Source organism: Mustela nigripes, chromosome 12 (assembly GCF_022355385.1).
Source record: "Mustela nigripes isolate SB6536 chromosome 12, MUSNIG.SB6536, whole genome shotgun sequence".
NCBI lineage: Eukaryota > Metazoa > Chordata > Mammalia > Carnivora > Mustelidae > Mustela > Mustela nigripes.
In genome coordinates, this window is record NC_081568.1 from 130517152 (window position 1) to 130532305 (window position 15154).

At 34.8% G+C, this 15154-nt stretch overlaps 1 protein-coding gene across 1 annotated transcript in view; it reads left to right on the forward strand.

The window, feature by feature from the left end:
- MAN2A1 (mannosidase alpha class 2A member 1) overlaps nt 1-15154 on the forward strand; it is a 168192-nt gene that overhangs the window by 73069 nt on the left and 79969 nt on the right. The window contains exons 8-10 of the mRNA XM_059418347.1: nt 2514-2691; nt 8713-8915; nt 11911-12093. Coding sequence (XP_059274330.1) covers nt 2514-2691; nt 8713-8915; nt 11911-12093 — 564 coding nt within the window. The remainder of the gene's footprint in view (nt 1-2513; nt 2692-8712; nt 8916-11910; nt 12094-15154) is intronic.

Below are 15154 nucleotides of genomic sequence, written 5' to 3' on the forward strand. Positions count from 1 at the left end.
ATTTTTAATACCCTAAAGAAAATGAAATTTAACTATAATTTACAGGTTCCTCTACTTCACAAATAAAGAATTACCATTCTTTATCAAGTTGAATGTTTGTTCTCATACAGTATATTTTACATATAATGGTGATTTACATGTCACATGATATAGGATATTCTAGGGAATTTTTTCTTTTTTCTTGGTTCTAGTTAAGTTGACATTTCTAACCTGGTAGAAATAAAGAGCAGATTGCTGCTACACATCTTCAAATGTGATATTGGTCAATTCATTTGGCGTTAGTGTACCATAGATTTTGTGAATATCCACTCTCTACCAGGTAGTATAGATTGGTCTCTTGGCTTTGCCAGTGTTGACACCTTCTTGCAGGAGCTTGGGAATTAGGACAGATGCTGAATGGAAAAGTCACATTTAATGTTTGTGATTTCTTTCCTCTTATGTGTCTTATGCATATACACACAAGATATGATGTATCTAGTAGTAAACCTCGGCATTCACTTAAATGATCACTTATCCTTTTCTATGCTGGTTGCCTAGGGGGATCTGATTGAGTATACTTCTATCCATGATTTCTATGTTCAGTTTACTCTCTCATTTATTTTTCTCTTATTTATCTTTCTATTTGATTAGTTTCATTAGACATGTGTTTTTTAATTATAAATAATAATCCAAAGTTATTTTTGGTAAGTGTGGAATATTAGTAAAATATTAGCAACAGTTGAGTACTCTACCGAATGCTAATCTCAGAAAACTATGTTATATCAGAACAGTATGGTTATATTTTACTCACCAAGTTATTGAATTTTGCTAATAATTTAATATTGCAAGGCAGTTTCAGAGACCATCAGTATAAAAAGATCATGTGAGATTCTAAATTTAAATGTTTTTAATTCTATAAAATACTTCTTTCCATTATTGATGTTCTTTTGAGTTTCTTTCATAAGTTTTTATATCGTGAATTGGAACTTCTCAATAGCCCTTGACATGAAAATTGGAATATTGGGTAAAAAGCACATTAGTCATCACTAATTTCTTAAGCGTGGCATTACATAGAGAACTACTGTGAGTTCATCTGCTTATTTAATTTCATTTTTGTAAGCCGTTCCTCTTAAATAGTTTGTATTCCTAGACTTGCTGAAATGGTGCCCCAATTCAGTACTCAGCAGTTCAACCCCAAAGGTTTTCTGCAGAATACAAGAATACGAAATATAAAAGCACATCAGCACATTTAGTATTTAGCTGACCTTTAGACTTGTGGGTTAGATCTGTGGGAGGTAGAAATCAAAAAAGCTAATTCAACTTCAAAGCTTTATCTGTTGATCAGCACTGGGAAGGACACTGTGACAGATACCCAGTTTATTAATGGCAGGTGTTAAGTGAGTTGCTTTTCTTCCTTTTGAAGAGGAAATGAGGTTCTGTAATCCGTTTCATTCAAACTATTACTTTTGTTATGTTTAATCAGGCAAGTTTAGATCAAATTAGAGAAAGGGGCCTTAAGTCAAAGCCAGCTTCAAAGTTTATATAGGTAAGAACTCCTTATTGTCTTCTTGGACTGACTTATTTTAAAACACGGACAGTCTGGGATCCAGTGTGTATGGCTGGGCTTCAGGAGGCTATTGATGTTCCCAATTATTATATGCCAAAGTTCATACGTGACTTTAGTTCTCTAAGGATAATCTATTGGAAACTGCGGGGTTTTCCCTCTGGTAAGAATTTATGAGTATATATTTTTTTAAAGATTTTATTTATTTATTTGACAGACAGTGATCACAAGTAGGCAGAGAAGCAGACAGAGAGAGAAGAGGAAGCAGGCTTCCTGCTGAGCAGAGAGCCTGATGCAGGGCTTAATCCCAGGACTCTGGGATCATGACCCGAGCCGAAGGCAGAGGCTTTAACCCACTGAGCCACCCAGGCGCCCCTATGAATATGTTTTTTAAAAGATTTATTTATCCATTTTAGAGAGAGAGAAAGCAGTGGGGGGCAGAGGAAGAGAGAGTCCCAAGTTGACTCTGAGCTGAGTGCAGGACCCAATGCAGAGCTTGATTTCATGACCCTAAGATCACGACCCAAGCTAAAACCAAGAGCGTGGATGCTCAACCAACTGTGCCACCCAGGCACCCCAGAATCTAGGAATATTTTAAAGATTTTATTTTTATTTATTTATTTGACAGAAAGTGATCCCAAGTAGGCAGAGAGGCAGACAGGGAGAAAGGGGAAGCAGGCTCCCTGCTGAACAGAGAGCCCAATGCGGGGCTTGATCCCAGGACCCTGAGAACATGACCTGAGCTGAAGACAGAGACTTAACCCACTGAGCTGACCAGGCGCCCCAGGAATATTTTAAATGGATAATGAAAATTAGTTAGTAGTTTTTTAAAAATTTGCCTTATAAATCATACTAATCTAGAATATAGGAAGAATATATAACAATTTCTTTTAACATAATACACTTTTTAATGAGTTGCCCTCTTGTCCTTTTCGTAATATTACTCTTATTTTCCCTTTCTCTTTTGTAGGGCTGAGATGCTTCTAGATCAGTACCGAAAAAAGTCAAAACTCTTTCGTACTACGGTTGTCCTGGCCCCACTAGGAGATGATTTTCGCTACTCTGAACGTACAGAATGGGATCATCAGTATAAGAATTATCAGCTGCTTTTTGATTACATGAATTCTCATTCTGAGTATAATGTTAAGGTAATTTGAAAATATTTAATTATGATACTATATTTGAAGTCGAGCCTTCATTATTAAATGAGGCTAAAACAGAATAGCCTTTGTTTCTTTATCCCATCTCCCAATAATTCCTAGTATATGTAGTCCTTATGTAAGAGGGTAGTTCTTAAACAGGAAAATTATCTAGTACTATAGCTGCATTTCTGAAGTTGTCCCTTGCTCCCATTCCTACAGCATTAAAGAGATGTTACTTTTATGTAGTTGTCAATATGTACCTGCTAAGTTGTCGTCTTTATTTTTCAGTGATGTTCTGTTTTTCTACCAGCATTGAAAGTTTGTTTCTCTGTGACAGTTGCATCCTTGTGATTTAGTAGTGTGAGGGGCAGATACAGATGAACATGTCATAAATTTTGCAAATGAATATCTTGTGTCCAGAGAATACACTAGCATTTTTCTTGGTTGAGAAGACTTCCAAAATTAATAATTTGTCTGTAGCTCTTCTTCTTCCCCCACACCCACCCCCCGGGTTGGAAATTTTCAAATGTACTGTAAAGTTATGAAAACAACTAAAGTACCCATCCTCTGAATCCTGCTTTCCCATATCCATAGTTCAGCTACCACATTGATCAACTCAAGGTCACTTTCTCTTCAGCTGTGACTCACTGTCCTCTCTCACCCTCTCCTGGGGATTATTTTGGAGGGAATAGTAGTCATTTAGTTTCATCTGTAACCATTTCACTACTTACAAATTATGAGGACTCTATTTAAAAATACAATAATCCATTATTATATCTAAAAAATTAACAATAATTCATATTATCATGTATCCAGATAGATTCAGGTTTTCCTGATCACATACAGGCAATTTTTTCTTAGCGTATGTTTCATGAGTCAGGATTCAAACTTTCTTAGACCCTATATAAGAAAATTACCCAATGTGTTTATTATAGTCACAAACTAACCTATAAGACAGTAGAATATCTATGGAAATACTATAGAAAAGAAGAGATGTTACTGTTTAGGAGGTTAGAAAGCTGATGATAGGCCACATTTTATGTTGGGATAATTCAAGTTTATTAAGTAAATGTAAATAATATCAAATAGTTAAATAAACTTAAATAAGATGCCAAGTGTATTCAAGATACTTAACAACTGAACTTCTGCCAGATTATGAACTCAATGCATCAGGTCTATGTTTAAATTATCTGTTTAATCTCCTCAAAGGTAAAGCTGATAAACAAACATTTGCTTAGGGGATGGAATATATAGATGGGGTATTTTATCCCTAAATACATCTTCCTAGTGAATGATTTTGAGATCCACAAAAGGAGCTACCACTGATTTTAAAAAATTAAAGTCCTGATTTTTGTATTTTACCTATTTCCTTCTTTGCCCAATAGGGCAGTTTTTACTGAGGGTTTAGAGGGGACAGGGGTGGGGGAATGGGTTGGCCCAGTGATGGGTATTAAGATGGGCATATATTGCATGGAGCATTGGATGTTATATGTGAACAATGAATCACGGAACAATACATCAAAAATTAATGACGTACTGTATGGTTACTAACGTAACATAATAAAAAATAAAGTTACTTTTTGATTATATGAATTATAAGCATCCCATACATAGGAGATATGCACAAACCAGAAGTGTACAGAGAATTTTTCAAGTTTAAAAACCCCCATGTAACCACCTCCAGCATTTATGGCATCCCAAAAGAGTCCCTTAGATGTCCTTCAAATCATTGCCAAATCTTACAGAAGTAACCTTATTTTCCCTTTTCTCATTGTGAGTAGTAGTTTTCTTTTGAAATGATCTAAGAAGGCAATCTTAAGTGTGTTCCTTTGTGTCCGCCTTTCTCTGCTCTACTTAGTGTTCGTGAGATTCATCTGTGGTGCATATAGCAGTATATTCATTTTTTAAAAAGATTTTATTTATTTATTTTAGTGGAGGGGGGAACACGAGCAGGGGGAGGGACAGACGGAGAGGAAAGAGATTCTCAAGCAGACTTTGCGCTGAGTACAGAGCCCAACATGAAGCTCAGTCTCAGCACGCCATGATCATGACCTGAACCAAGATCAAGAGTCAGATGCTTAACCCACTGAGCCACCCAGGCACCCCATAATATATTCCTTTTTAATACTGTATATTATCTTTAGTTTCCATTTGATATGTCACAATTTGTCCATTCTATTATTAATGGACATTTGGGTTGTTTCCGGTTTTTATCTATTACAAATAAGGCCATTTTGAATATTGTGAATGTATTTATATATATGTATGTGAATTTATGTGGGTATAAAATGGGATGGGACTGTTTGATCATTGAGGATGCACGTGTTCAACTTCAGTAGATATTTCCAAATGGCATCCCAAAATAGATGCGCTAGTCCTTGTGCTGCATGACAATTTCAGTTGCTGTTCTTCCTTACTGACATTTTTTATTGTAAGGATTTTTTTAAAAATTTTTTTTATGATTGATGTGATGGTTTTATTTTATATTTCCATGTTGGTTAATGAGTTGAACATCTTTTCATAAGTTTATTGCTGTTTGTGAAGTGACTATTTAAAGTTTTTGATGACTTTTCCTTAAATTGGGTTGTCTTTTTGTACCATTTATAGCTCTTTTATATATTTTGGTTTGAGTCTTTCTTCAGATAAAAGTTATGCAAATACTGTCTCCCACTATGTAAGCCTGTTTTTAAATTTCTTTCTTAAAGCTGTCTTTTAATAAACATGAATTCTTTGTTTTAGTTAAATCTAAGTTAACAGTATTTTCCTTTATGGTTAATGCTTGTCATGTTCTGCTTAAGAATTTTTGTTTATACTGCATAGTCATGAAAATACGCTTTTTATGAAGCTGTCTTCCAGAAGCTTTATTATTTTACCTTCAATATTTAGGTCTGCAATCTATTTGGAATTGATTTTTTTGTGAATTGTATGAAGATAGGGATCAAGTTCCATTTTGCCCATATGGATATCTACCACCATTTATTGAAAAGACCAGTGTGCCTAATTTACCGTAGCACCATATTTGTCATTAATTATTAGTGAAACTATTTCTGTGGATCTTGTGTAGACTCTATTCAATTTGTCTGTTTGACTAATCTCATATTGTTTTAAATAGTGTGGTTTTAGAATGGATATTAATGATAGCTTAAGTCTTTTAATTTGTTTCCTTCTCAAGATTGCATTGGTTTTCTTTATAGTTCTATATAGGTTTAAGATCAACTTTTAAAGTTCTACCCCCCCAAAAGTTGGAATTTTAGTTGGGATTGCATTGAACCAATAGATCAATTTTAGTGCAGTTAACTTTCTTACAAACATTAGGCCATCCATTATCGTGGTATATTCCACATATAAAAATACAGTTGACTTTTGCCTTCTAGCCTTGTACCCAGTAACCTTCATGTGGTCCCTTCTTTTATGGAATTTTTGTCACATGTTTGCTGGTTTGATTACCCTTACATACCTTCAAACAAAAGCTTTTTTTCTTTCTGTGGTTTGTATAGTTATATCTGTTCTCTGCAGGATGTTTGACGTTATTTCATCCAAGCCAGAAGCCTCAATTTATGATTATTTTCTTTTGATGAAAAGAAAAACAAAAGCAAGCAATTGAATTTAGATGGCTAAAAAATTGACATTGTACTAGTCAAGACGGTTAGTTTGCCATTGGTCATCACTTATTTAACAGTTTATGTACTTTTTTCCTCGTATGTTGTTCTGATAGAGAAATTTGATTATGTTTAAGAATAAGGTTATATTAAAAATATAATTTGTTTGCCTTTTAATGTAAAAAAATTTACTTTTTCTGTTATTTGGAATATGTACTTTATTTGAGCTACCAAGAGACTAGAAATTATATATACAGGATATATATGTGTGTGTGTGTATGTGTGTGTGTGTGTGTGTATACACACACACACACACACATACATACAGGATTATATATCAATTCTTTGAGACTGAGTCAAGTTTGTGAGAAGACCAACCAGTCCACCACTTACATAAACTTTGCCCAGGAAATAGCTAAGAAGGAAATACTTTCATCTTGGCTAATACCAAAAATTAATTAAAATATTTTAAAAGAATATACTTTGTTGTTAATATTGACTCTGTGGCATGCCACAGTTCCCTAAAATCTGAAACTGAAGGGGATTTTTGTTATAGAAATTCCTTTTCTATATAGATGAGAAAATGAGGCCCAGGAATTTAGATTGCTGAATATTTTGTTACTTTTATCAGTATACTTCCCTGAGCTTATCTGTACCCTCTGGGCCTGAAGTTAATGCTGTATTTCTTTGTATTTGTGACCCTCATGATTGTACACACACACTTAATTCTGCTTTTTAGAATGTGTTAGGCGAATAATAAATAACACTGAATTTTTGAGTTACTTACTATTTGCTATTAACTTTTTTTTATTTAAGAGAGAAAGGGAGAGCGTATGCTTGGCGGGGTGTGGGGGAATGGGCAGAGGGAGAGACTTTTAAGAAGGCTCCATGCCCAATTCAGAGCCCCATGTAGGGCTCAATCTTATGACCTTGAGATCATGACCTGAGCTGAAATCAGGAGTTAGATGCTTAGCTCACTGAGCCATCCAGGCGCCCCTGCTATTAATTTTTCAAAGTGCTTCACCTTAGTTAACTTTTTTAATTCTCTGAACATTTTCCGATAGGTACTATGATCATCCCCGTTATAGATGAGGAAACTGAGACCCAAATAGATTAACTTGCCCACGATACATAGTGTTTGGTGAAGCCCAGACAAGACTAGGTAATACTATTGAAAATTGCTTTTCTGTGATATAAACATAAGGATTTAGAAATAATCGTCTATTTTGCTGTTATAAAATGTATTGTGTCACAGGTGCATGATGATAACTTAGATTTGTCATACTAATAATATCAGTTGTGTTTCCAGCTGAAATTTTGCCTTTGCAATAGAAAAGTGGTAACTAAAACTCAGACTGTTATTTCCCAGTTGTGTTTCAAAGCATTTTACTTAGAAACCTATTAGCTGTAACACAAACACAATATATATAACATGCTCAAAACCACATATTAAGTAAGGGGTAGAGATGGAATTCAAACCCATGCTTTCTGGATCCAGGTTCTGTGCTGTTCTTAGCGACTCTTTGAGAGCACTACTCACTGTTTTTTAATTACTCTTAACTATTTTTCTGCCACATTGAATAAAAATAGCTTTCTGTGTGTGTGTGTGTGTGTGTGTGTGTGTGTGTGTGTGTGTGGTAAGAAACAGCAAAAACAGCATCTTACCGTTCTTCAAAGAAAAATTCCCTTTTAAATTCTCTGTTTTTCTCTAAAAACACTGCCTTTCAATATCTGTTTACATGGTCTGGTATAATACTTCCTTTTTCCTTTGATTTATGGAATAGCTTGGGCTCATAAAAATGGATTTATGTTCTGGTAATTTAAATCATTAGTCAAAAGACCTTTTCATTTGAGCAGTCAACCGTGCAGTTCTTGTCACTCTTTGTGTTTTACTTCTATTCAATGTTACCTGCTGGTAGAGAAAGTCCATTTTTTTAATGACCTGCTGTTCTTAAAGTCTCCCTCATGAGACCTCAAACTAGGGGCACGGGGAGGCCAGGGGAGTATTTGTGCATATGACATAGGAAAATACTTAACAGTTAACCAAACTGTTATGTAAATGTTTTATTTTTGCTGCTTCCCATCTTTTATTCATCTCTGAGTTATTCTATTCCCTGACCCTTACACAGTTTGAAATTCTGGAGATTTGTAAGGCATTTTCAGACCCACAGATTTGTGTATCTAAGTAGTACTTCTAACCTCTTAAGTGTGTAAGTTTTATTTCATTTTAGTTTGGGACCTGATGCAAGTGAAAGAGTTACTGTGTATTTCTCTTCCTGCACTTGAGTTTTGTACAATCTGAGCTAGATTTTCATCCTAACTTGGAAACACATCTTAAATATTTATTATTAACTTTTCCTTTCAGAGCTAGAAGTAATTTTTGAGGTAGAGAATGAATAATTTAAGTGTCACCTTTTTTTTAAATTAGATACAGTTTGGGACTTTATCAGATTATTTTGATGCACTGGATAAAGAAGATGTAACCATTACGAAGAATAGCCAATCCATGTTCCCTGTTCTAAGTGGAGATTTTTTCACTTACGCTGACCGAGACGATCATTACTGGAGCGGCTACTTTACATCCAGACCCTTTTACAAACGAATGGATAGGATACTGGAATCCCATTTAAGGTACAAAATTTATGTTTATATAGCTACATCAATTATTCACCTCTTTTATGTGATCACCTTTTCATAGAGTTTTGCATAATATACAACATTTATGCTGTATTAGAATGTTTAATGTAATTGTGAAATTTTAATGCAATCAGAGATATGTCTCCAGTGCAGAATCAGATTATTACATGGGTTTTTGCTTTGAAAGGAAAAGTAGTTAATGTGATTAGACTTTCTCCTGTATCTTAGGTTTTACATGTTTCTAATTAATTACTGTATTGTTTGCACACTGTGATAATATCCAGCGGCATGGTCATGTGTGTCTGCAGGTCAGTAATCAGGCAGACTAAATTGTTGGAAATGAGCAAAGGTTACAAGGAACAAATAGGGTCTCTCCGTGGCCAAAATGTGGGCCTCAACGTACATAATATAAAACCAATGTATTTTATATTGGGGAAAACTCCAGAGGCTCCACCTCAGTTCTTATTTATTTGAAACATATTTCTATAGGTGTGATTCTCTGTTTAGAAGAGCAAAACTTGAAAGACATGAGAACTAATAGCGGCAGAGTGATTGGCTGAGAAAGAACAGCGACAGGGAGAAGGCAAAAAGTCAGCAGAAAACAACAGTGCTCTAAACCAGCGTTGTCCAGTAGAACTTTGAGTCACTGGCCCACAGAACTTTCTGCCGTGGTGGAAATCTTCTGTTTCTGCTTTCTGTACTGTTCAGTATGGTAGCCACTTGCCATGTGTAACTGTTGAGCGCTTAATGTGACCAGTGTGGGCTCTTAATTCCCTTTAATTTTAATTGGCTTAAGTATAAATAACCACATGTGGCTAGTAGCTATTATAGTGGGTCTTGTTGCTTTGTAGTAAAGATGAACCACCCCAGGGACTTCTGGGGTTCTTTCTATCTATATGTATGTAGCCTGGGAGGTTAATTCATTTTCATAAGTTCACTTTCAGCTTAGTTCAGATCATGAATTCATGATGATTAATTTTCATGATGAATCCTAGTATTAAAAATAAAAAGTCAGTGTGAGTGCTGTGAAGTGTGTAAGCCTGACGAGTCACAGACCTGTACCTCTGGGGCAAATAGTATATTATATGCTAATAAAAATAATTAATAAAGATAAAAAAATAAAAGGCATGTCATACCTACATTCTTCTAAGTACTGGTAGAAACCGTACATTTTGGAAAACCTTTTTATAAAGATCATGAATTTCTCCAAGAGTTGTACTTTGGTATAGTAGTGTGTTGTTGTTGTTTTAATTTTTATTATTTCTGTGCTATTATCTTTATTTCAAAAGTCTGATCTTTGCCTGTTTTGGGGATATTCACAAATGTGCTGGATGGATACATGTTACTGTATCTATAATAAAATAGTATTTCTATATTATAAAGATTTATGCATTCTTGGCCGGTAGAATATTATCTGTTACATTATTCTAAATTACTTATGATTAAAAACAGAAAAAGTACTAAGTAATATAGAGATTCTTTTGGACCACTGCATTTTTTTAGTGTCAACTTTTTTTTAGTGACAAAGAGTTATAAATATTGATTCAATCTTACTTTATTGAATGTATTTTAAGGTGAAGTACTTAGTGCAAGTAATAATATATTTTGAAAATTTTGCTTTAAAACAACAGAAAGCTATATAATAATTATGAATTTCAAAATGTAATCAACTGATTTGAAAATAAGTTTATCATTTGATAAAAGATATTTCATCTTAATGCTCATTTATAAAACATTTGGATAGGATTGAGGAGTATAAAGAAGAAAATATTTTTTAAATCCCATGTTTATATTTTGGGATATCTGTATGTATATGTACCCTTACAAAGCCAGGAATATGTGTTTTGGATATAGATGAACATATATATGCAATTTCCTTAATTCACATTTAGTGTTTCTCCTGCCATGAATTTTAGAAGGATTAGAATTTAAAGGCAGAAATTATTTAGTATGCTTTAATTATTTCAAAATGTAAAGAAATTTTTTAAAAAATATTTTACTTATTTATTTGACAGACAGAGATCACAAGTAGGCAGAGAGAGGGGAGAAAGCAGGTTCCCTGTTGAGCAGAGAGCCTGATGTGAGGCTCGATCCCAGGACCCTGGGATCATACCTGAGCTGAAGGCAGGAGGCTTTTACCCACTGAGCCACCCAGGCACTCCAAGCCATTATCTCTTTTTAAAGACTTCTTTTGAAACCTGCCTTGAACCATACCCTCTGATGAAAAAAATAAAGCATGAAAATGAGAAGTCCACATATTCTTGCTCACAAACTACTCTTAAGCCAAAGTATTTTCTTCTTTAAAATAAACAAGAAACAACAGCATATGTTTTATCACCTTTCAGTTTATTGTTCCATTCCCTCCAGTTGTTGAATGTTTTTATTCAGCCTGGAGACTAGCCATTGTTACTGAGCTGTCAGGCCATCGCTTTCTGACTCTCCTTCATTGTTAGTCTCCCACTCGCGTGACCATTTCTGCGCCATCTCTCCTTTAATGTACATATGTGAGAGTGAATGGCTTTCTGGTGATGAAGTTCCTGGTACGTGTCTGTGTCGATCTTGGAGAGAAGAAAGGACAGAAACCATTATCTACTTCTTACTGCTGGGTGGAGCTATTTTTTTTTTTCACTATATTATACAGAAGTAAACCTATCTTGCTGCCAGTGGCTACTGGCTTTTTTCCAGGACCATCTGGAACAAGGGCCCTTTTATCAATTTTATCAATTTAGACATGATGTTCTCTGATGATTGATAATTTATATATATATATTATAATTGATAACTTATATATATTAGTTAATTTATATATATATATATTAGATGGCTATCTTGATGGTTTTATAGGAAGGTTTATTATCAATATCTTTTTTACAAATTGTGCTAGTCTTGGATTTTCAAAAAACTGCATTTGAAAATGTATCAGTACCACATATTTAAATAGTAAATGTTTGTTTTGAAATAAGAATTAATGACTATTTTATGCAATTAGGGCTGCTGAAATTCTTTACTATTTCGCCCTGAAACAAGCTCAGAAATACAAGATAAGTAAATTTCTTTCATCATCCCATTACATGACACTGACAGAAGCCAGAAGAAATTTGGGACTGTTTCAACATCATGATGCTATCACAGGAACTGCAAAAGATTGGGTAGTTGTGGATTATGGTACCAGGTAATATAATTATTAAAAAGTGACTATAAAACAATTTTTTTAAAATTTGGGGTCACAGGCTTATATCTTTGGTGAAGTTGTTAATGTACAACAGACCATATCAATAATGACATCCCTTGTAAGTATTGCTTTAGAAAAACAACATCAGTATTCAAAGCATTTTTCAATAAATATATTGACAATGTGCTTGCTCTCCTAACTTTAATATTATTGCAGTGCATTTCTGCAAATGGAGTAGTAAAACATTATTATAAAGCTGATTCTGTTTTCTCCCAAGTATAGTGTAGTACCCAGGATTTGTATCAAATAAATCACAGCTATAATCCAAGGTGATGAAGAGCCACACTTAATTGTATAGCAGTTTAATTTCATCCTATTCCATATCCAGTTGTTCTCAGATACCCTCCCCCACCACGAGGGACATTGACAAAAAAGAATCAGCCTGGAGGATAGCCAGGGAGTAGAAGAATCTACAAACCTTGACATATATGGATGATATAAGGAATTGGGATGAGAAGGGTTGGCCTGGGTATTGATATCAAAGCCCTCTTCAACTCTTGGAAGGGCTGTGAGATGAGGGGAGGAGGAAGGGGAAGCTGCATTATTTTCACATTGCAGAATTGGAAAACAGTGAGTACAGGCTTTAGCTCAGAACAGCAGACTTGTCAATAGTGCTTCTCAATAATCAAAAGGCTTACTACCTTTTGTGATAGTGAAATTTCCATCATTATGCCCTAGTTTGGGTAACCATTCATTTAGGATCAGTGTAGAGGAGATTCCTATGTTGGGGAATGAGTTTTGACTATTAATTTCGTTACAGTTTAGTTATTATTTTTTCCAGTTTTTTTTTTCCTATCAGTAATGGTGTACTTTGATAATACTTTAAAATTGTTAAAATATGCTCTGATTTTCTTATAATAGAGATTTAAAAAGTGAATCTCTCTTTTTTTTTGAAAGATTTTATTTGACAAAGAGAGATCACAAGTAGGCAGAGGGGGAAGCAGGCTCCCTGCTGAGCAGAGAGCCTGATGCGGGGCTCCATCCCAAGACCCTGAGATCATGACCTTAGCTGAAGGCAGAGGCTTAACCCTCTGAGCCACCCAGGTGCCCCATGAAGTGAATCCCTTTTTTTTAAATGAATGCTCCCTCCCATATGTGTAAAGTGTATACTGTACATGAAGTCAGCATTACAGATTGATCCATAAAATCGATATCACTAATCATAAGTGTTAATTAAAATTTTAGTTACAGTATTTTGACTGCCTTTCTAGATATTTGAAAAATAAATTCTTGAGGTTTCATTAGCTGACTTGAGTCCTTGAAAATCTATTTATGGTGGTATCTTGAATATCTTTTCAGTCTTCTTGTGGCAAATGTATTTGGCACCTGTTGAGGTTGAGCTGGGCTTAAAATGGAAAACACTCATTGGCTGATAATGATAATTGGTTTTTCTCCCAAAGAAGGCATTTTTTAAAGTAAGGACAGCTCCTCCATTTTTTCCTTTTAACCTGCCTGTCTTCTTGGTTTATTGAGAGTTTAAAAATGAAGCTATACTCAGAAAAGAGTTCCTAAGAGGAAATGAAGAAGTCGTTCTCCTGCACTGTCCGCTTGCTCTCTCTCTGGCTGCCATATTGAAAGGGGCTTGGGTACAGGTCATTGAGTTTTTGCAACCGAACATTTTCTGTCTCATAACCTTTCCAGAAGGCCTGTCATTAGTTCCTCCATATGTTTGGTTTTGCTTTTAGCTTATAACATCACCGTACAAAATTGCATCTTAGAGAAAAAAAGACAATAATTCTCAAATTGTACTTGACATTTGTAAATTTGCTTTGCGAGCACTTCACACTTCATTGAAAAGTCATACACAATTATCAAGTCATTAGCATAGACATTTTAAGGAGGAAATTTCAAAACACAAGTTAGAGAGTTATAAACAAAGAGGCAGCTAGCATTGGGTGTTCTCTTGTTCTTAGACTCTTGACTGTTTATTCAGATGTTGGCAGAAGTGTCCCTGTGAACAAATGTATGAGTTAAGGATTGCATTTGGTTGCTAGTAATAGCAACTTGAAACTGAATAAATCCAATCCTACTTATTTTTGTGCCTTGTGGAAGAAGTCTGCATGTCCCGAGTTCAGGTATAGCAGCTCCACAGTGCCAACAGGAGTGCAGACTCTTCTAGTTTTCTCTTTGGCCATCTAAAGGTGATTCTTAGCATACTGCTCTCAACGGTAGATTGAATGTTTATATAATTATCACCTATAGAGCAGGAATACATCATGGCTATTTGAAGGTTAATTCTAATCATGGCACGAAAAAATGAATTAGAGTGGGACAGTGTTTGTGATGGATATTCAGCATGGCATGAGATCAGTTACAGAAAGATTTAGAATTCTGCCAATTTCTATATTGTAATTAAGGTAGATAGGAGAAAAAAATGAACAAAGAGTAATTATGAGGGCCCATATGTATGGATCGAATGGTTCATTGACAAACATGCTAATATCTGCTTTCAACAGTTGTAATGATAACCGAGTAGAAAACTGCAATTTCTAAGTGATGGTCCTTGAATAGTTCAATGATAAAAGAATACAGGCATGTTAGGGTATTAGAAGCTCTGCGGAAGCCCACAATGATGAAATGTTGAAACATTGAAATTTTACTTTCCCAAACTGTGGGAAATTTACTGTGTTTAGTCTTGTTTTGCTTTAAACAAAACGGCTTTATGCATCCTAAGAGAGCATTTGGAGAATACTGTGCCAGTACTTAGTGCTTATCTTGTTTGAAGACTATGCATGTGCCTTTAGGATACAGTCATTGATGTGTGACATTCCCTCAGTTTAAGCAGGACTCTTCTGTGCACTGTAATACATATAAGGTTTTAGCTGGTGGAGAACATAACTTTTATTTTTCAGCTTCTGACAGACTAATAAAGTTAGCCATGTAGATAATAAAAATAAACTTAAATCGAGGGGTTTGTTTCTCTAACTGAAATGTATTCATTCATATTATCTTTTAGTCTGGTGAAAACACTTACCACCTAGGAAAATATTTGAATAGACTA